General features: G+C 31.8%; 1 protein-coding gene across 6 annotated transcripts in view; it reads right to left on the reverse strand.

The window, feature by feature from the left end:
* The window catches only part of PCNX1 (pecanex 1), a 171693-nt gene that overhangs the window by 41797 nt on the left and 106005 nt on the right, over nt 1-23891 (reverse strand). For all 6 annotated transcript variants that reach the window (XM_058293180.2, XM_071213836.1, XM_058293181.2 and 3 more), the window contains 11 exons: nt 21741-21894; nt 19113-19145; nt 14542-14713; nt 13986-14096; nt 10465-10556; nt 8752-8861; nt 8192-8297; nt 5997-6089; nt 4558-4708; nt 2195-2336; nt 1305-1482 (listed from right to left, as the gene is read on the reverse strand). In XM_058293180.2, coding sequence (XP_058149163.1) covers nt 1305-1482; nt 2195-2336; nt 4558-4708; nt 5997-6089; nt 8192-8297; nt 8752-8861; nt 10465-10556; nt 13986-14096; nt 14542-14713; nt 19113-19145; nt 21741-21894 — 1342 coding nt within the window. The remainder of the gene's footprint in view (nt 1-1304; nt 1483-2194; nt 2337-4557; nt 4709-5996; nt 6090-8191; nt 8298-8751; nt 8862-10464; nt 10557-13985; nt 14097-14541; nt 14714-19112; nt 19146-21740; nt 21895-23891) is intronic.

The raw sequence follows: 23891 nt of genomic DNA on the forward strand, positions 1-23891 counted from the left end.
CAATACAAGTTTCAATATAAATATTTAAATTTATGGGAAACCATATGCTTCTTTACACAAACAATTCTATAATTAATTATCGTGTTTCCTCCTTTGATTAATCATCATGCTCATTTAGAAGAGGAAATAAATGATAAAAATGCATACAAATTAGTGCAATATTCAATTAAAATACCAAAATATTAGAAGCTATTTATCACAATACTGAAATTGACTATCAAGAAAATGTTCAGATTAAAGGTTTTCCATTTTTACAGTTTCCATCCTAAGTTAGACCTCTTTCACATCTGAATTACTACCATAACCTCTTAAACTGTTCTCTGGACTTTCAGGTACTTTCTTCCCCAATTCATCCCAAATGTGGCTGATCAGGCTAACTTACCTAAAATTGTACTTTCACTGTGTTTTGTAGCTGCTCATTAGCTTCAGCTTTCTGTTATTTATCAAACGTGATAATATGCACCAAAGACCTTTGTATGTGGTCAATGTTAACATGAAACCTGCTATTTAATTTACAATGATCACTATAATCTGAATGCAAAACCTACTCCATTTGGAAATGTAGTGTGATACAGCAAAGAGATCCTTGGAATGGGAGGTATAATACTAAGGATTTACTGCCTTGTTAAAAGTAATAAGAGTATGGATCTTATGGGTGGATAATGAATTTTAGAAGCATTCTATAAACTACAGAGTATTCTACAAATGTCACCATGAAGCTAATTTATGATTGTTCCCACATGGCTTCACAGCCCTTAGTCTCTACCATCTTCATTCAGCTACCAGGTTATTACCCTCAGATAGAATTTCTTCCCACTGTCTATCCAAATTCCAGCTGTGCAGAGCCCAATTCAATTATTACCATTTCCATTTATTAAATTATCCCAAACCCATAACCCCTTTCGGAAGATCACATATATTTAAAAATACAAGGGAGTGGGTGTAGCTCAATGGTTGAACGCCTACTTTCCATATATGAGGTCCTGGGTTCAAAGCCCAGTAACTTAAAAAAAAAAAAAAAAAAAAAAAAAAAAGAACACACATTTTTAAACAAATTTCTCTAATTGTCTATGTAAGTTAAACTTATCTTCCTAACTATAGCAAGAAATATCTTTTATGGATCACAGGAACCACCACTGTTTAGGGAATCTAACATGTCCCTAAATAACTGGTTGATTGAAGAGAGCTATTAGTTACTTATAAAATAATAAGTCCAATGAAATATAAGCATAATCCTCAATGAATAGCATATTATTAATGGAGATTGTTTTCAGATAAAGATATTCCTTTCCATCATAAATTACCTTGTTGAAGAGTATGGACATGAAGAAAAGATCCAAAAGCATGGTCTCTGAAAAAGCTTCATAGTCAAATTTGAAAAAGAGCACAGTGAAGATGACTGTGACATACTGATATGTAGGGCTGCTAAAAGAGGATCGTAACAACTTCAGACCAGCAATCGTGATCATTAAAGCACCTAATCTATAATATAAAAAAAGCACAACTCATCAACGGCTGAAAATCTTACTTCAAAAAAAAAAATCACTATTTATATTACTAAGCTTACAATGTATAGATTAAATTTAAACTTCTAAACATAATGTGTATAGCTGAGCAAAGTATATTCTAAAAGAATCTGACTACTATAATATCCCCTTTTAATAAAATGTGTGATGACTCTTTTGCTCTATATAAATAAGCATGCTTTAAAATAAGAAACAAAAGTAAAATTCTGACATTTGGCTGTCCAGTTTCTTGAGGTTTCTACTGCCTTAACATTAATTGCATTTAACATATGAAAATTATATATTAATGCTTACCCAAAACACGTACCTACTCTAGTGGGTACGTCGATAGGATCTAACTACAAATGCTTTGATTTACACAGTACACAAAAATAACTATCTCAAACTTGTATCTAATATTAAAAATTAACAATTTTTAACAAATGTCCTCTTATAAAATATCAGTTGACAATGAGATATTTTGAGTAGTGAATATGCCAAGAGCAAAAATAGCTGTTCAGAGAAGGAACGTTGAAGATAAAATTTCACGTTTTTTTTTAAATCTCACAGGGTCTTTCACCGAACCAACACTCAATAATGATTTGTTACTTGATCAATTACTTACTTACAAATATTGCTTCTAACAGCCCCCAATAGTAAGGCTTAGACTGGTGGATTACTGTACTTACTCTGTATCCAGTTTTTTAGGACTAGCAATTGTCTCTGCACTGCTACTAAGTTCATTGAGAACAATCAATGGATAAATGATATTCTTCTCCACAAAAAGAAGCCACACATGAAGTTTCTCAAACCACATCATAGTGGCTGCATCTAACAGGGCAATATAAGTTAAGAAAATGACATGTATGAAATAGTTTGTGATAAGAAAGAAAAATAATACAACTCAAATTTAGCTTTATTTCATATAAATAATATAAGAAATCCAGTACTTCTATCAAGTTCTATGAATTCTGGGACACATCCAAATTTGCAACTTAGATGTGACTTAAATTTAGATGAATTTCATTTGAAACTTTAATTCTTGAAACCTCAGTTTATAACTATAACCTTTTCTCATTTATGCCTGTAAGTTGTGAAGGAAATATTACTAAAGATTAAGTATTCCTTCTTTCCAAAAGAAAGAAATTATATATTATCTGTTTTTTAAAAATGTTAAGATATATACACATTAAAATTCACATATACATCTTTTAAAACATAATATCTCAGAATAGATAAAGTATGATATGTCCGTACTTATTTGTAAGAGTCAAGCTATTGTCAATAGTATTTTTCAAATATTTTAATATTAGTTTATTGAAGAAAATGTCTAGTATAGACGAAAGATTTAAATCAAGGTTCTTAGACTATTTGAAAACAATGTCACCTGATTTTAGGAAGTTCTGTAATAAATAATATCTGTGTTTTAGCTACTAAAATGAGTAGGAGGGAAAAAATCAACTTTGCTATTACTTAGTATTTTTAATAAGTAAAAACGCTATACTGATTCAAAATTTTAAAAAATATGGACAATGTTTTGTACACTAATGTTAAGAGCAACATTATTCACAATACTTAAAAGGTGAAAACCTCTGTTCACTAAAAGATGAATGGATAAAGTAATAAAATGTGGTATATATGTGCAATGGAATATATTCAGCCATAAAAAAGAAGTGAAGTTCTGACACATAAGGCAGAGAGAAAAAGACAAATACTATAAGATTCCACTTGTATAAAATCACAATTTAAAAAAAGATTCCAGGTACGTACTGGAAATTAATGGTGAGATACACACAAAAGCAAACTAATTACTGTAGAAGGAGTGATGGAATTGGAAAATCACCATTAAGCAATCATCAAATAACTGACTCAGTCAAGAAACATCAAAAGATACTAAAGTTTATAAAATATTTTAATGTAAGAGATGAAAAGCCATGCTGTTAATGGTTCACCTACCATTTCTACCTTTAATCTCTCATTTTCATTTGTGGCAACAGAATTCATTCTATTTTCCCAAGGCATGTTATTGAAATTTTAAGAAAAAGTAATGAAACAGCTATTTTGGGGGATGAATACATAGTAGGCACTCAAAATGCAAGACCCAAGTGGGAATTTATGATAGGAACTGTGTAAGATGTGTGTTGATTTTTCCCAATTGTTTATAAACACTACACGGAAAATAGTCGAATGGAATCTCTTTAACCCCAATGAAATAGATTTGGTCTTAAAGAAAAGATTCCTTTGCAATTATAGATTCCAGATAACTAGATTAGAAGAGAGATTGGAAGAAAAAACAAACCTTTTCATATCAGACTGGGAAAATGAGAGGCATTATAGAAGAGGAAACTCAATAAATGATAGGTATGAACTTTTATTACTTTTAAAATCAGGAAGTATGGTATATTACAGGCCATGGCCAATGAACTGATTGACTATTAACAACAAGAAACAAACATCAGGGTTTAAAGTGGCAGAAGAGCTTGCCAAGTGGATGGGCCTTCTACCTCTTTTTGTGTGATTTTATATTTTATCCCAAATCTGAACTAATATATAAGAGTAATTAAAAAATGTTTTTAACTCCTTTTTACTTTATCAGCTCTTTTATTTATCCCCTCTAGTAGGATATAGGATATAGAGACTCCTGTGCTTTGGGTTAAAAATATTTCAAATAAAGCCTTCAAGAAGATTGGGTTCCTTGCACATGGGATGGGGTGGCTGGCAATGTGGGGTAGCGAAGGGGACGGGAGGGGCTGGATAGGAAAGCCATAAACAAAGGATTCATCAGTGAGAGATCTATGAAGAACAATTATGAGAAGAATTTTTATTCTGTAAAAAGTTAGCATCATAGCACTAGCATTTATACTGAAAATTAAAGCATCCTCTAAGAAATTTGACTCATTAACAGTTTCAAGCCTAATTAAAAGAAACACAAGCCAAAGCGTTACTTGATGATACTCATTTAATCAGTCATCTATATAGTAAAAAAAAATCCACAGTATAAATAAGTATTATAATCTACAGTATTAAAAAAAACTTTTAATGGAATACTTACTTCGAACCTCATATTGATTATATTCCACTGTCTTCAGCAGAGGATGAGAAAAACAATGCCATGGTAGCTGTTTTCTAACCTGAGGCAGCACGTAATGGGTTACAAAACCCAGGAAAGCCACCAATGCATACAACACGTATTTGAGAGCAGGCTGGGGAAAACAATAAGGTTGAGAAAATAAGGAATGATTTTGAGGCCCACAGGAGAACTACTAATTTGGTAATACAATTTTCTGTTTGATAGCAGAGAATAGCAAGGTCAATTATGGAATATAAGAACCAAACATTTGCTTACAGTTAATATTTCTCTATATTATGCAGATTTCTCCCTGATTAAGTCAGTCATGAAGATTAGTAACTGTTCATGTATTACAGATACTTAAAACATGTTAAGTACTTTCTCCTACCTTATAGTATGGTATAACGAAAAAGTAGCCTGAGGCATATTGCTTACCAACCTGAGAATGTTCCATTTTACTTTCATAGAAAGTCAAATTGTTTTAACTAGTAGAGATAAAGGACAAGAGCTAAGTAAAACTGGAAGTCTTTGAGAAGAGGAAAATGAGACAAGAAAAAAACTTCCTTTTGTTGTGCCTTTGCATACTCTATTAGAAAGGACTTCTCATGGAAGACTAAATTTGCAAATGAGGAAATCAAGTATCATCATTTCAAATAATCAAATAAAGTTATACATTTAGAAACTGTATCCCTTGGACATAAAGGAGCCTCCATCCAAGCCCTTTAGGCCCCAAATCCTATTGGACCTTACTCAGCTTTTGAGTGTTCAGGAATTAATAGTTCAAATTGGAAGAGAAGAATAACAGGCAGGGATCTTAAATAAAATTAAATAATTAAACCTTTACTTCTAGGTAAATGGAGTTAAGAGGAACCAGATTTACTATTCCATATAAATAACCAAATCAGAAAATAATACATAAACTAATAGTTTTCAAAACACTAGGCATCAGAAAACAGTGAGAGAAAGGAAAGAAATTAGGTGAGCCTTATGACTGCCCAGCTTAATGCCTTGAGGTCCTTTACAGTCTGCAGCGTAGAGAGGGGGAAACCGAGGCGGAGCCCAGAGACTCCCTGAGTAAAGGAGAGAGAGTCTGGAGACAACTAGACACCAGATAGTATCCAGAAGAGATAACCACACAGAGGGAAAACTCTGGAGATGCAGATCTCACACTAAAAGAAATGTTAAAGTAAGTCTTTCATGAAGAAGAAAAATAGTAACATAAGGAAATACGGCCTACGAATGAGAGAAATTGTACTTAAGGAACAACATCTGAGTAGCCTCACCCCTACCTGGACCTGTTAGATGATGAGATCTCAGATGTATTGGGATGAGATGTTTCATGACTTTAGGAGGGGATATCAAACCAGAAATTAATCCAAATAGTTATTTTTCCCCAACAAAAGAACAAAATTATTTCTTACCTGCAGTGCTGTGAATACTGTGCTTACATGAATAGCAAAATACAACACACCAATCACAATGCAAACTACTAGGTCAGACTGTAAACGTTCACTCTGTAGAATAAAACAGAATTATTAAGGAATTACATAAGTTTAAAAAAATGTTTTGTCCTTTATTCCCAACTGCCAAACTTCAAGAAAGAAAATTTCATTGATTCTCTTTTTTAGTACTTTTAGAGACTTCTTATATTGATGCCAAGGAAATTAAACGTATTGAGTTCCACATATTGTATAACAGATTGCAACTAAATCTTTTAGAATGAAGTGTTATTCCATTGGTCTGTAAGTTAGACTTTTTCATATGAGAAAAAGCAATGAAGTACTTAAGCTACCTTGTCATTTACAGGAATATATCTCTTTAGATAAGTTATATTTTCATTGGTCTTTTAAAATGCTGAAACCCATGCATGCAGTTTGGGAGTATAGGTCCACAATGATACCTATTTTACTTACTAGATTTTGGCTCTTTTAGTGTTTGTAGTAAAAAACTGAAACCTCTTGATATCTTTGTGTGGTTGATCATCAACTGGCCTGTTTACGGTTTGTTTATAAGCTAGATTCAGAATATCCTACTAATGTAATATCCTTTGCTAACATAGAAAAAAGTTCAGGAGAGAATTAGCTTAAAATATGTCTTCAGACAGTTTTGTATTTCCAAAGTTTTCAGAAGTTTTTATGAAAACTCTCAAGTACACCAAGGTACTATACCTAATTTAAGACCTATATCAATTCATTCATTCACAAATGGAAATAATCTAAAATCATAACTGAAAACCTAAAATATTTTTTTTTTTTTTAAATAATAAAAGAGCAATATTTTTAATTCTGATAACTGACAAAGTAGACTTCACTACTAAAAGTATCAAATGAGATAAAGGACACTTGGCAATGTTAAAAGTCATATTTACAAGGAAGTCATAACATAAGATTCTTGGACCAAAGTTGTTAAGTGAATAAAAAATAAAAATGTACGTAAAAGATCTAAAGGAAAATAGACAAGATTTAAAAATTTATATCAAGCAATGAACTCTAAAATAATAAAATATGGCAATATACATTGTCTCCAGCACTTAGGAATATTATCCCAAATTGATCATATTCCAGAGCAAAAAAAGGAATAAAAGCAGTTTCCATATAGCACCCTATTGAAAACCATCCTTTCTTATCTCAGTGCAATAAAATTATAAATTATAAATAAAATCATAGAACTAGAAAATTCTTTAATCTGGTGACAGTCCATTATTTAACTTTTTGTTTAAAAAAAGGTAATATCTAGATAGAGGTTATGGAATTTGACAAAACTAATTTTAAGACAATGCAAAATATCAAAATATGTAGAGTATATATAAAGAAATTATTTCAGTGGCCTGAAAACATTTTTTCTCACTCCTAGAAAACCTAAAATATTTTGAAGAAAAGGAAAGTTTTAAGCTTTGTTCCACAGAATAGATATACATCTACAGAATTCATTTTTCAAATAATTATTAAAAGAACACAAATAACATAATTCACTAAATTTGAAATATAAAAACCACTTCATTTATTACTTAAATATATTAAGTTATTACAGGTTATTTTTCTCCCTTCAACCTAGAAAACACACACATACATTTTCAGACTGCCCTTAAGAACAAAACAAAGAATGTTTTTAATCAAAAAAATGACAAAAGCAAAAATAGTCAATCTAATTTGTTTTGGTGTTTTGTTTTGTTTTTTTTTTAGATTACTGCTGGTTTTTTTATTTTCTTTTAAATGTTACATTCAAAAAATATGAGGTCTCCATATATCCCCCACCCCACCCACACCACCCCTCCCACATCAACAAACTCTTCCATTATTGTGGCACATTAATTTATGTTAATATTAATCTTTCAGATGAATAGTATTAAAAATTCTATGAAAACAATGAAATTATTATTTAATTTCAGTTGATCTGGAAATGAATGTTTAGCATACCTACTGTTCTACATAGAAACCAAGGTTGAGGAATGAGCATTCTACACGTAAAAACTTGAAATAAAGGTAATCAACAACATACATTAACCCAACTCAATCTAACTATACATTTCCCTCTAATTACTAAAGACCTTCATAATTCATTATACAAGATGATAAAACCAGGTAAAATTTAAATGATTTAAAAAGCTAAAACTTACAACAGAATTTCTGAGTTTTTCAGGCAATGGATCTTTTACTTCAGACAGAGGGTCTTCTGGATTTTTCTCTTCTGTTTTAGGAAAAATCTTAGACTGCAACAAAGACCTTCATATTTTAAAAATTATGAGAAAAATTTAGTAATAAAAAGAGAAAGCAATAATAATAATAAAAACAATTTGAACCTGAAGACCAATACTTCAAAGGGTAAATAAAGTTTCTGGTAGAAAAATCAAGTGATCGAACTATATTCAATTATTAGCATATGGTAAATTCTAAAAATTTAAGATACCATATTTAGCATACAGTGAAAATATTTCCAATAAAACACAGTTTTAAAACTTGGGAAGGAATAAACTGATATATATCCCACTTTATCAATGCCCCTTTTGTTAACATAGCTAGAATTCCCTGAAGTTAATACATTTTGAAACCTAATATAAAATTAGGCTAACAGCACTTTGGAAAGGCACTGGGAAAATAGATATTGATAGTTAAATTTGAAAGAAACGCTAGCTTATTTAAATTCCTTTAACTCAATAATATAATTGATTTCACTTACAAAAGGACAGATGGATCACTACTTTGTCGGCTGAGATGATAGGATACTGCCACTAATAAACCACAAAAAATGGAGAAAAGAACTGGAATATGCTGGCCATCCCAAGAATCCTATTGGAAAAAAAAAGTACTAATTTAAAGAACAATATGCTTCGAATCAATCAAATAATCCTTTTACTTCAGTATTTTGGAAAGATAATTAATGAATTCAACAAAAACCCCTTAAACCATATTACTAATTACATTTTACTCCAGATAAACTGAGATTTATTACTTTCTGATGAGCTAGAATCTGGCTGCTAGATCGTCTTCAGTTTTCTTTTGGCATCAAAGCTCTATTCATAGACTAGGAATAACATAATTGCTCCTGATGCATGCTGTTGTCAATCTTTCACATTTGAAGTGGTATTAAGCTTAGAGTAAACTATGTAATCCCTTTTGAAAACCCAAATAACTTGATGTGGTAAATTTTTAACTGTATGTAATAATGGAATAGGAAAGGTAATGCATAAAATAAGACATTAGACAAAAGAAAATGTTGATATCTGGTCTGGTACTTTCTTGATGCTTTTGCTCAAGATCCATGGTTTATATACCATTTTATTTGCCAGAGCACTGAGCAAGCATTCAATAAGTGCTTCATGAATGAATGAACTATATATTCCCAGAAATAAATAATTCAAAGGCTACATTTCAAGACCATTCAAACATGTGGATATGCCATGTCTCTTCAACTTGTCAAGATGGCAAGTCTATTAGAGTCTATTACAGCATGGCAACTAGCATAGAGTAGATAATAATGATAATTGGAATAACATTTCCTAAGTGTGCTCTGTGTGGTAGATACCACTCCAATCCTGTCTTTTTCTGGGGGTTCTGAAAAATAGAATGCTAGGGGTGGGGAGTCAAGTGGAATTATAGTATACATCTCACCCACCCTCCCAACATATAAGGCTTATCCAGATCTTTCTAACTTAATAATGACATTTAATTTCAATGCATTAATTTTTACTTAAATTGCAGCCCTTGAATAGAAGAGTTTTAAGAAACTTTGATAGGAGCCTTTATAGGTTACATTAATTCTTAACTAGAAACCTAAGATTAATTTCATATGCTGTGATTACCATGTCCATTACATCCCACCAGCCTAATTTTTAATAATCTGTTTCTAAACTGATCTATGATTAATTAATTGAAAGATTTGCTTTTAATAATGGTTAACTATTAAGTTGTTTACAACTTGGAGGTAAATGAGAATGAGAATATTAATTCAGTATATGAAGACCATAGAAATTAATGTTGAAGTGGCATGAGCAAGAGAGAAAAAAAAATCAGTATTAGTCAATTTAAAACGATCTTCACATGGAAATATTGCCTTAAGGACAAAACATGCTACAATTAGGGCCTACATGATGGAATAGAGGAGAGTATGGGCCATGATGTGAACCAATGTATATGAGGTGCAGAGGTGCCCAAAGATGTACTTACCAAATCCAATGGATGTGTCATGATGATGGGAACGAGTGTTGTTGGGGGGGGGGGAGAGGGGGGGTGGGGGGGTGGGGTTGAATGGGACCTCACATATATATTTTTAATGTAATATTATTACTAAGTCAATAAAAAATAAAAAAATTAAAAAAAAAAAAAAAAATAAAAGCTATTGAAATTGTAAAAAAAAAAAAAAAAAACAAACATGCTACAATTTATTGCTCACCTTTAAAGCTCCATAACACAATCCATATAATAAGGCTACTGCCACTATGCTACAGATAAAACTGTAAAGTGCTGCAAGCAGGCTTGTGGTGGCTAGACAATAAAGGGAAAAATAAAATTAATATTTTATAAAAATCTTTGTAAAAAACCTATATTGAAAGGTCACCAAAGAGCATTTAAGATGTTAGTGTTGACTGTAATTAAATACTACTTGTTCTGATTTTAGAAATTAGGTTACTTTATCCTGTGTTTTCAAAAGATTTTGAAATAACAAAGGTTTGCGATCCTCAATATTTTATATAGGATAAAATATATTCAGCTTTAAGCAATGAATATTTATATACACCAGGAAAAAAAATCTATGCTATCTTTTAGGAATGCGTCTTATATTAGCAAAAAGTATGGGAAAATGAAACTTGTAGAGTTCTGAAAAGGGCATGGATATATATTTAGTATTCACTGAAAGTAATTAATTCTATGTAAACAGAACTTGTGTTCCCAAAGAAATAAATATGTATACCCACATGTTAGCTACTTCTCCCCCAAAAGTATGTATCTGACTACTTAAAACAACAAAAATAAATCCAGTAGGATTACTAGTAATAAGGGATAGGGAATGGCTAATGAATTAACCTTTTTTCTTTTTTCTTTTTTACTAGTCTTTATTTTTAATATATGAATAGATTTTCTCTAATGGTAAATTCATACAAATTTTTCAAAACATTAAAAATGCTCTAAACTATGCTAGGGGAGGGTTACAAGTATAGGGCATTGGTTGTGGGGTATATGTAGGATATGGTGCACCTGGGACATGCCTCTATGGAATACGTAAATGTTTGCCTTGTCATAGCATGTTATATCAGGGGGTGGAGACCCACACAATAAGCAAGGAAATATTAAATTTCCACCCTTGGGAGTCCTGCCATGTTCTCAATTAGAGGGGCAAGAATCTCTCAAGAATATAAGCAGTGCCTAATAAAAGAAAACTGACCTAACGTCAAGCCCTCAATATTACTTGAAGTAACTATGAATCTCATTCTTCAAAAATGGAAACAGTGGTTACTGTAGGTTATGAGGGGAGGAGGTAAGAAGAATAGAATAAATAGAACACAGGGAAGTTTCAGTTCACTAGAATTGTTTTGCATGATCTTGCAATAAGGCATACAGGCCATTTTAAATTTTGTCAAAACCTATAAAAGTATATATTGCAAAATGTAAACCTTAATGTAAACTATTGACCATGGTTAGTGGAAAATTAATAAGAAAATAAAATAATATTAATAATTTTAAAATAAAATATTGAAAAGTCAAAATAAAAGATTGTTATTAATATTATTTTATTTTCTTATTAATTTTACTAGTTTTGTTTTTGCTTCATTTTTGGAGAGGTTTTTGTGGATCACAGAAGGGTAATAACTGTGGCAGGGGAAAATCATGGGAGCAAGGTGTCTCTGATGGAGAGATGCGTGAGAAGGGGTGCAAATGAGGCATGCCTCTAAGGCATATGAATATGTTCAAGTGTTCAGGAGACATTGTCTCAGTAGGTTGCGATCTACACAACAATCGAAAGTATACTGAATTTCCATCCTCGGGAGTCCTGCTACATTCTCTAATAGAATAGTAAGAATCCTGAGTACATGGGCAGTGCCTAGTAAAGGAAGACAGACCATTATGCCAGGACTTTGATATGGATGATTGTACTTACATACCTTTTCTTATGAAATTGAAACTTAGTCTAGTATTGTATAATGGCTAAGAGTTACCTCCTGAAAGTCTCCTTTTTGATTAAATGTGGACTCTCTCTGAGCCAAACTCAGCATATAAACACACTACCTTTCCACCACCATGGGACATGACTACGGGGATGAGCCTCCCTGGGACCAAGGAATTATTACCAAGCAACAACTAGCACTGCATAAGGAAAAAGACCTTCACTGAAAGGTGGAAACATTAAAAACAAATGAGATTTTATGGCTAAGAGATTTCAAAATGAATTGGGAGGTCATTCCAGAGGTTACACTTAGCATGTCTCAGCAGGCTCTCATTGACTGCCACAGGAGTGTCTCAAACAGAGGGGCTCCTGAGAGCTCTAGAGACATCCAGACACTATGGGTATGGCAGACAATCTCAGGAGTTTGGTGCCCTGCCAGTGGGCCCTATTTTGGAATTTATGCTCCCTAGTGTAACAGAGTTAAACTCATTTATAGTTTCCCTACACATGGCTCTTCTGCTCCTTTTATTTGAACCTATAATTAGCACTATCCTTGTTAAATATATGACCCAGATAATTAAATCTTTGGTCCTTTCATGTGCTAGTTGAGCCCCGAATCTCAGTAAAGTTGTAATACCTACTTTCCAGTTCATTGGACAACACCTGTCCCAAGGAACAGAGAGTGTCTGCAACTACAAGCAAGATAGTTCTATCCATCTGCCCCAAGGAATCTAAGCTCCCCTCTCAATTAGAAACAGAGTGGGCATCACCATCCCAAATCTTCAAGGATGAGGAATCAACAATGGACAAAAGTAGACTTATTACTATTCTATCATAGACTTATTATTCTAATTGTCCTGCATGACATTGCAATGATGAATACAGGCCATTATGTATTTTATCATAACCTACAAAACTGTGCAGGACAGAGTGTAAACTATAATGCAAACTATAGTCCATGGTTATTAGCAATGCTTCAATATGTGTTCATCAGTTGTAACAAATGTACCACACTAATGAAAGATGTTATTACGTGAGAAAGTGTGTTGGAGGGGAGGGGTGAGGTATCTGGGAATCCCCTATATTTTTTATGCAACATTTGTGTAATCTAAAGCATCTTTAAAAATTAAAAAATTTAAAAAATATATAAGGCTATGTGTCAGAGTTTAATCTATTTGAGACAAGTGATCTTTTCTAAATATCGGATAAACCTATATAGGTTTCAAGTAAACTCACTAAAACTTTAAACAATGTAGCCAACTTGACTACTTTTCTTATCTATAAATTGATTCCTGGGAAGCAGATGTGGCTCAAGCAATTGCGCTCCCGCCTACCACACGGGAGGCCCCGGGTTTGGTTCCCAGTGCTTCCTGGAGAAGACCAGCAAGTCAGCAAGCTGGCACAACAGGCAGATATGGCGAGCTGACACAACAAGATGATGCAACAAGGAGACACAAAGAGGAAATACAATGAAAGGCACAACAAAGCAGGGAGTTGAGGTGGCTGGCTCAAGCAACTGAGCCACATGGGAGGTTCTGCATTCAGTTCCTGGTTACTCCTAAAGAGAAGATGAGGAGATACAGATTGTACACAGCAAGCACAAAACAACAGGGGTGGGGCTAAATAAATAAAATAAATCTTAAGAAAAAAAATTGATTCCTGCCCCATCTTCAATTATTATAAATATGTACTATTTTTTCCACTTCCATTTCTAAAATAAAACCTGTAAAAGCATTTCAATGTTCAATTTATTACTTTACAACATGTAAAAGTAATACCGTAATCAGTGATTTTTAAAGAGAAGTACTTACCATTACCACCAAAAATATGAATATCCAATTGTTCACAAAGATACATTACAAATGTATTCACCTGAGGCAGGAGACCAATGAAAAACACTACTGGGAAACAGAGTATAAACACTGTAGAAGAAAAGAAGAGTATATTAAAAATATGATACCATATTATTTTGTTTATTCGATTATAAATGATGAGAAGAAATCCAAAATTAATATAAACTACTAAACCATTTTTAAAGATATCTTTTTGAAATATTTATCTCTATATAAATGGTTGGGTATAAAATAAAATCTTTCAACTACGAAAAATACCTCTCAAATTTTTTCAATGATTTTTACATTATAGGAACCTGAGATATATAATCCAAAAGGAGACTTTCCATCCCATCTGTACCAAGTACAGAATTCCTATATTTATCATTAGCTTTTATATTCAAAATAATTCTATAGTTCTGTTCCTCACTCAGATCACCACAAGAGAAAAATAAGCTTAATAAAACTATTACTATTTATATAATCAATCTACTTATCAGTGAACTGTTTGTATACAAATAAATTAATGACTCACCTATAACCAAATCCCTGGCTGATATGAACACCAGTGGATTGGTGAAAGTTATTCCATATAGTTTGAACTTGGTTGTAGTAAGGTTTTTGCTACCATAATCCAAGAGCCAAATAAGGCCACAACATAAGCAGAAATAAACTGGTCTACTGTAAGCAATGATACGATTATGACCCTGAAAATGATATTTTAAAAAAAGTCAGTTTAGTTAATTTTGTCACAACTAGCTACTGAGAACTCTGATGGCTTGCATTCTAAGGATTCAAAATGCCTTTATATCGAAGTCAGGTGCCTGCTTGGAAGAGAAGGGTGATACAAACACGGTACAAGTACAAATATGCCAGAGAATAGAATGAACCCTGTGACACAGTATTCAAACTGGAGGTATCAGCAAGAACTAATTTTTAATATACATATAGACAGATAGATTGATATATATCTGTATGTGTATATTTATATATATGTATGTATGTGTATATGAACACATCTACATATATTTCTAGCTTTATTCACTGAGATGACCTAGTGGAGTGAGATGACACTCCACTAATAAAAATTACTAGTATCCAGATCTTAGTTTCTTCATTAAAAAGAACCAGTGCTCCAGAGAGAAATGGATGGTTTTTGGCCAGGGTAGGGAAGATTAGTTTGGAACTTTCTGTGCCAAAAAGTAAAGTACTCAAAGAATTACAGGGATAGGACAAAAAAGACACATAAGGCAACATGATGAGGCTCCCAAAGGCCATATCAAAGCCAATCTGAGCATCAAAATAAACAAGGATAGTAAGAGATATAACCTGCACAAGTTAAGCTGGCATCAAATCAAACGTGATTGTTATAGTTTTTAGGTTGTTAAATTTAAGCTCCATGGTAACCAAAAAGAAAACATGTGAAAATTATATATAGGAGAAAATAAGATATTTAAAATGTTACACTACAAAAAATAAAAAAAATATGAAATTAGGCATTAACAGAAGAATTAAGAGGCAAAAAAAGGAATAGAACTTACAAAGACCGAACAGCAAAACGGCAGAAGTCCTACATTATCATTAGTTACTTTACATATAAATGCATTAAACTCTCCAGGCAAAAGGTAGAGATTGGCAGAATGGATCAAAAGGCATGGCTCAACTATATCCTGTTTACAAGTGACTCATATTAAATCCACAAGTAGGATCAAAGTAAAAGGATGGGAAAAAAATATATCAGGAAAATAGTTACTAAAAGACATCTGGGATAGCTGTACTAACATCAAATGAAATAGACTTAAGTTAAAAACTGTTGAGGGACAAAATAATGTCACAGTATACTGATGAAAGGGTCAATTCAACAAGAAGACACAACAATTATAAATATATATACAACTAATGATACAGTCACAAAATATATGAAGCAAATATTCACAGATTTGAAGGGAGAAATAGTTCTACACGGATGGTAGAAGACTTCAATACAGCACTTTCAATAATGGAAAGAACATCTAGGCAAATAGAGATTTAAATGATACTATAAGCCAACTAGACCTAAAAGACAGATATAGAATGTTTCACCCAACAGCAACAGTATACAGATTCTTCTCTAGTGCACATGGGTCATTCTCCAGGACAGACCATATGTTAGGTCACAAAACAAGTCTAAATATATCTGATATATTGAATATATTTAAGTCATACAACACATCTTCTCCAACCACAATGGCACGAAGCTAGAAATTAATAACAGACAGAAAATTGGAAAATTCATAAATACTAGGAAATTAAACAACGTACTCTTAAACAACCAATGGGTTCAAGAAAAATCCACAAGGGACGTTAGGAAATACACTAGGGTAAATGAATACAAAAACACAATAAACCAAAACTATGAATGCAGAAAAGGCAATGCTGAGAGGGAAACTCATAGCCTTAAATGTTTATATTAAGAAAGATCTAACCTCTCAATTAGAGAATCTAAGGAAGAAAAGCAAACAATATTCAAAATGAGCAGGAGAAAGGAAAAAAAACAAAGATCATAGTGGAAATAAATGAAATAGAGAATTAAAAACAACAACAAAACAACAACAAAATATTGGTTCTTTGAAAAGAACGATAAAAATTGATAAAACTTCAGCTAGACTGACAAAGCAAAAAGAGAACACAAATAACTAAAATCAAAAATGAAAAAGAGGACTTTACTGCCCCACAGAAAATAAAAAGGATCAAAAGAGAATACTAGAACTGTATGCCAACAAATTAGATAACCTAACTGATAAACAACTAGAAACACACACTTGATTCCACACTGACTCAAGAAGCAAGAGAAGATCTCAACATACCACTAATAAGTAAAGAAACTGAATCAGTAGTCAAAAAACTCCCAACAAAGAAAAACCAAATACCAGATGACTTCACTGGTGAATTTTATAAAACATTTCAAGAATTAATAACAATCCTGCTCAGACTCTTCTAAAAAATTAAAGAGGAAAGAACACCCCCCAAATCATTCTGTAAAGCCAAAATTGCCATAATAATAAAGTAGATAAAAAGTACCACAAGAAATTACAAACCAGTATCTCTTATGAATATAGATGCAAAAATCCTCAACAAAATACTAGAAAACCAAATCCAACAGCACATTAAAAGAATTATACCCCATGATCAGGTGGGATTTATCCCAGGTATGCATGGGTGGTTCAACATAAAATCTATTAATGCCATATACCACATCATAGAAAGAAGGGAGGAAAATCATCTCAGTTGAGACAGAAAAGCCATTTGAAAAAATCCAGCACCCCTTATTGATAAAAACACTCAGAAAACTTAGAAGGACCTTCCTCAACATAATAAAGGGCATATATTTAAAAACCCACTGCTAACACCACTGCCCATGGTAAAAGACTGAAAGCTTTCCCTCTAAGATCAGAAACAAGACAAAGATGACCACTGACACCACTGATACTCTATACTGTACTGAAAGTTCTAGCCAGAGCAATTAGGAAGAAAAATAAAAGGTATCCATCCTAGTGGGTATGAAATATGGATTTGATTTGCATTTCCTTAATAGCTATGTTTACCATCTTTTCATGTTAGAATGGCTACTATTTAAAAAATGGAAAATTACAAGTGTTGGAGAAGAGTAGAGAAATAAGAACACTCATTCATTGCTGATGGGAATGTAAAATGGTATAGCCACTGTGGAAGACAGTTTGGTGGATCCTCAGAAAGTTAAATATAGAAGTACCATATGACCCAACAACCTCACTTTTAGGTATATACCTAAAAGATTTGAAAGCAGGGAATTGAAGAGCTATCTGCATACCAATGTTCATAAGGACATTATTCACAGTTGCCAAAAGATGGAAGCAACCCAAGCATCTATCAACTGATGAATGGATAAATAAAATATGGTCTATATATACACAATGGAATATTATTCAGTCATAAAAAGGAATGAAGTTGATACTGTGACACCATGAATAAACATTGAAGACATGTTGAGTGAAATAAGCCAGACACAAAAGGACATTGTATGATCTCACTGATATAAACCAGCAGTAAATCATAATGTAAGTTTTGGACTACAGTTATTAGTACAACTCAATTTTTTCTTCCGTTTTAACAAAGGTACCACACTAATGCAAAATGTTAATAATAGAGAAAACTGGTTATAAGTAAGGAGGACTCTATTTTCCAGTAAACCTGTACGTTCTGTACTAAAATAGTTTAAGAAAAGTACTGTTACACTGATTGTGGCTATAGAGGGTACAAGAAACTGAAAACTGTCTACTGATACAGGGACAGGCCCTGGAATTTTTTAAAAAAAGAAAATTTCTATTATCCTTTAAAAAAAAAAGAAAGAAAACATTATTACAAAATACAAACATGACAGCCAAAAGAAAACTGATTACCTCCTTGTTTTTTGTTTTGCTCATCTAGTCCCATTAATGAGTTAAAAAATTTTAAATTATATTAAAAAACAGACGGCAAGTATCACAAACTCTACTTGAAGTTTATGACTTTAAACTATTTTCAAGAGATGCCTTTTGGTCATTCTATTAAATACTCTTAAGTTAGGTGTGAAAGTGGAAAATACTTCACAATATATAGGGGTAGGCCTCTAATACTTTTATCTAAAGTCACAAAGTAAATAATAAGGTTTTTAGTTCTTTCTTTATTCCAAAGGTCCAAATACCAGATCAAGGTATTATTACTTTCTTTAGTATTGATCTTAATGACCACTTAAATAAAATTATATTTTTCTTACTTCAAAATCCTATATTTGAATACTTATTCATGATTACTCAAAAATTATCAATTGCAAATTACCAAATAAACATGAGTTTATAGGAACCACATCTGCCTACTTGATACCACCTCTAAAACTGGCTATCAAAAAAAAAAAAAATTGTGCTTCCTGCCCACAATTACAATGTTATTTTATTGCATGCTAATATATCACTTATGATTCTAGTACTGTGTCAAAACTAAAATGAAAAATATAACATAAATCTTAATTTAATCTGAGACATGCTGAAAAAAGTGGCTTTGATTAATGCTTAGGAACTATTAAGTTACAGGCACATAAGAAAGACTTACATGTCTGGGAGAAGAAGAATCTGGTTGAACACTCTAAAAATTAAGTAGAGAGATAGATTATACTACTGAAATCCTGGTAGTTCTACAAACAGCTTTCAAAATGCCTGAAATGATTTCAATTTAATATATCACAATCAAGAAACAACCTACACTGATTCTGTTTCGAATATCAAACAATTACAGATACTGGTGCCATGATGCTATTAAAAACATCCCAAACCTTCCTTGACCCTTAAATTTTTAAGGTTAATTAATATGCATCTAGCTTTATGTTTCTGAAAAGGCATATGGCAGATATGCCTTACTGCTCAGCTCATTATTACACTTAAATATATTTAAGGTAAAATCCTTTGTCATAAAATATCACTCCATTCAGGAAACGTACGATAACATGTGGTTAGCTTATAAAATGAGTTCTAGTTTTGTCCACAAATTCCAAGCTTACAAAACAAGTGGTATTTGTATCAAATATATTACCTGCGTTTTTACATCAAAATCATTATAATCAAATTATAAATTAAGCTTTATCCTTATGAGATTTTATTAATTTTCCATTAAAATGTTCAACGGGTACTATGCAGATCCTTCCCAAATGGTGACTTTACTCCCAAGTTCCAGGTCAATTCCACTGGCATACTAAGTAATTTCACTAAGGTGGTTTATCACTACCTCTAATTCTACATTCACCAAACTCACTGAGTTTGGCAAGTGGCCCTTGGCTAGATATGAAACTGGGTGATCTTTAAACTCTTTCAACTCTGACACCTATCCTCCAAAAACTCCTATTCCTGCCTTTCTTATTTATTTAGAATATTACTCATCTTCTAGTAAAAATCTGTCATCTTTTACCACTTTCATATCGTTAGAAACCATATTAACCTGACAGCAGTGGACAAAATTAATTGAGACAAAGGAGATTTGGAGCAAGGATTGAATTTAAAGGGTTTAAGGTGATAAAGGAATGTATTAAGATGCTTGAAATGAAAGGCTAGAACAGATGACAGGAATTTTAACATAGAATCACCAAATTCAAAGGAACTTGCTTACTTGTTCTTAGGGATCAAGGAGGAAGGAGAAGAGTCTTCAAGATTTTAAGTCAGTGAAATAGTAAACTATTGTCAAAAGCCAGGAAATGGGAGAGGAAAATATTTTATTAGAAGATATGGAAGTACTATTTTTTAAATGGGTCAATTGTCTGTTAGATATGTAAGGCTAAAGCTTACAAGACAGATGAAGACTTGGAGATACAAATCTGAACATCATAAAGAAGTAAAGAAAGATGACTTCATTCGAGGGGAATTACAAACAGAAAAGTGGGTCAAATAAAATCCTACAGACTTCTCATAAATTAATAAGTAGTCAAAAGAATAGTTTTGACTAAAGAGGTATTAAGGGAGGAACACTGAGCTATCCAATTAGTAGAAAAATCATCAGGTTGTATAAATTCACACATCAATAGTGAGAATAAAAAAAATGGAAGATAGTATCATTAGGAATTAAATGATGCATGTGGCTTATTTCAGATGTCTAGCTATAAATGGAGAGAAAAAAAGAAATGTCTAGCTATAAATGGAGAGAAAAAAAGAAAGGACAGTTGGTAGTTTGTATAAACATACCTAAGTGAGTAATTTTCAGGATAGGGAGGGATCTGTATGTTAATATATATCAGGCAAATAACCAATATAAAGCAAGGATATTTAATGACTAAGAAAGAAAAGAAGGATACAGTCCACATTAACAGCAAAAAGAGAAATTATGGTAACTGATTTTGCATGGAAGGTAAATAATTTGGCTTTACATGAATTGAGGTATTTGATTTTTCCATTTCTTGAAAGTTTAGAATTGGACAATATTTGGTATCTTAGAGCCAATATTAAAACAGTAACAAAGGGACACCAATTTTTGCCTTCAATGTACCAAATGAAAATACATACTAAGTTTTATACCAATGGCAGATTTTAATAAATTTTATCCACAGAAGACTCAAAAAAGGGGAGAGTGTTAACAATGATAAATTAAAAAGAAATAACTTGTAAGAATGCAAACTCTTATTTTTAACAAATATCCAAATATATTTTTATATGGAGAAATAGGTTTTCTAAGTTCTGTTTACACATCTTTTTCTTAAGTTTATTGTCCTTTTTTGTTCCCTACCAAATCTAATGTAAATATCCAAGGAAAATAAATCTAAAAACTATTATCTTACTACAGTTTAGTGAATGACATGAAATCTTCTCTAGAATGAAAAGAAAAGAGGTGGTAATAGATGGTGGTGATGGTAGCACAACACTATAAAAGTAATTAACACCAGTGAATTATATATCTGAATGTGGTTATAAAGGGTAATTTCAGAGGAACATGTTACTAAAAGTAAAAATTAAAAATCAACCATAGGACTGTACAACACAAATAGTGAACCCTAATGTAAACTATTGGCTACAGTACATTGTAGTACAATTATAGTAATATTCTCTCATCAATTATAACAATACAAAATGTTTGTATTATAACTAATACAAAATGTTAGTAATGGGGTGGGTTATGGGAACTCTATTTTCTGCTTGATTTTTCTGTAAACTTATAACTTCTCTAATTAAAAAGAGAGCGAGAGAAATGCTATGCTAGTACCTTGAGTAGTGAGTATTGACAGCTGGCAATCACCAGGCAGAACTGGAAGACCCAGATGTCTCTGAAAAAGCCTTGTATGAGAAGAATAGAGCCCAAAAAAGCTACAAGAATAGCCAGGATGACAGCTAACACATTTTCCAGGATCTCACGATTTCTGTAGACAGAAAAATTTATGAGTAAAGTTAAGTATTACTGTGAATATAAAATATTAAGGTGAAAAAAGGGAACATCAATATGAAGCTCATAATATGCTTGCTGAGATGTCTTTTAGGTAGTGGGTTTGAATAAGGTTTTGGATACTAAGGAGAAAGAAACCAGTTTCACATGGAAACATAAATTCTCAAATACAAACAAAGAATGCTATTCTGGACTGTAAATGATAATAAATAATGTTTTCACGTTTATTAAAATACTTTGTTCTTAATATCTGCTTTTCTGTCAAATTTGCTACAAAATAACCAACCAATATGGATAGTAAATAGATACACAAAGAGAGAAGTTTTGAAAAACAAAATCTCAAAAGATTTTAGAAAGTTAAATTTAAATTATTTTATATGACAACTTTTGTAATCAGATTTTGATACCAAATGTTTTCGTTTTCTCCATCTCTCGGTCATCTGAAATAATCCAGAAAACTCACTAGAATTACTTAAATACAGGCTTTTACATATCCTTGAGAAATATAGCAAGTGATAAAGACCATAAATTCTTCTTCTATTAAAGCTGTTAAAGCAATTCTTTATTTCATTAAACTGACACTATAAAAGAAACAACATGATGTCCAAGATAGTGCCTATAGTAATGGGGATAATTTTTATATGTCACACCAAAAAAATTATATCAGTCTCATGACTTCTCATGCACACTTTACTCACAAAATAACAAATATTTGCTAAAAGTCATTTTTTAAAGGAAATTTAATGATATGGAAGAATGCTAAGCATGTTTGCTATACACAGAAAGCAGGATACAAATCTGTGTGTACAGCAGGAAATAAATTGTTATTTAAAAATATACATATATAGGCTAAAAAAGGTAATACAGTATATCAAAATAACACTAGTAATAATGGTTCCTCTGGGTGAGTGGATTTTTGCTGGCCTCTTTGTCTTCAAATCTTTGATATATTTACATTCTCTATAATGGGTGAAGAATTGTGTTTATAATCATAAATTTTTGAAATTAGTTTTTATTAGTCCAATGCCATATTTATAATCAATTGGGCCTAAATATAAAACACAAAAAATATCTCTTCTATACTTCATTTAATAGTTCTACTAAATTATAGAAAAATGAATTTTATTTTCAAAAGAATTACTCATATTTCTACTTAGTCTCATATAGTATTTATGAAATTCCAGGTTTGCCAAATCCAATGCCTCTTTGTAATCTTTGCCCTGGCCTGCTATGTTGCATACTAATGTTTACTTTCCTCTTCAGTGAAAATGTACTTTTTTGGCTTTTTTTGTTTTTAGTATTGATGAATCCAATTTCTTTTAATTATTAATCTTGTTTTTGATGTAATAGCTAAGAAATTTTGCCTAATCTAAGGTCACAAAAGTTTCTTTTTTCTTTCTAAAAGTTTTATTGTTTTAGGTCTAACATTTATGCCTATAACCCATTTTGAGTTAATTTTTGTAATATGGTACAAGGTATGGATCAAAGTCCATTTTTCTGCATATGGAAACCCAATGGTTTCAGCGCTATCTGTTGAAAAGATTTTCCTGTCTCCCCTTCATTGATTAAAGATATTATTTTGACATGACAGGAAACTAGAGTTTTCTTTGTGGGAGGATTAAATTTATTTAATAGATATAGAACTGATACGGTAATGTATTTTCTTGAATACATAAGCTTTGATAATTTGACTTTTAAGAAATTTGCCTATTTGTCTACTGTTGAGTTTATTTGCATATAGTGCTTCATAATATTTCTTTACCACTTTAATATCTATAGAATCTGATTTGATGTTTCATCTCACATTCCTGACACTGGTCAATTTTGTCTTTTTGCTTTCTTTTATTCCTAATCAGCCTAGCTGACATTTCATCAATTTAACTGAACACCTCAAATAATATGCTTTTGGTTTCCTTAATTCTCTATTGTTTTTTTTTCCTCACAGATTCCAGCTCTGTTCTTTGCTGTTTTCTT

This window comes from Dasypus novemcinctus, chromosome 3 (genome assembly GCF_030445035.2).
Source record: "Dasypus novemcinctus isolate mDasNov1 chromosome 3, mDasNov1.1.hap2, whole genome shotgun sequence".
Taxonomy (NCBI): domain Eukaryota; kingdom Metazoa; phylum Chordata; class Mammalia; order Cingulata; family Dasypodidae; genus Dasypus; species Dasypus novemcinctus.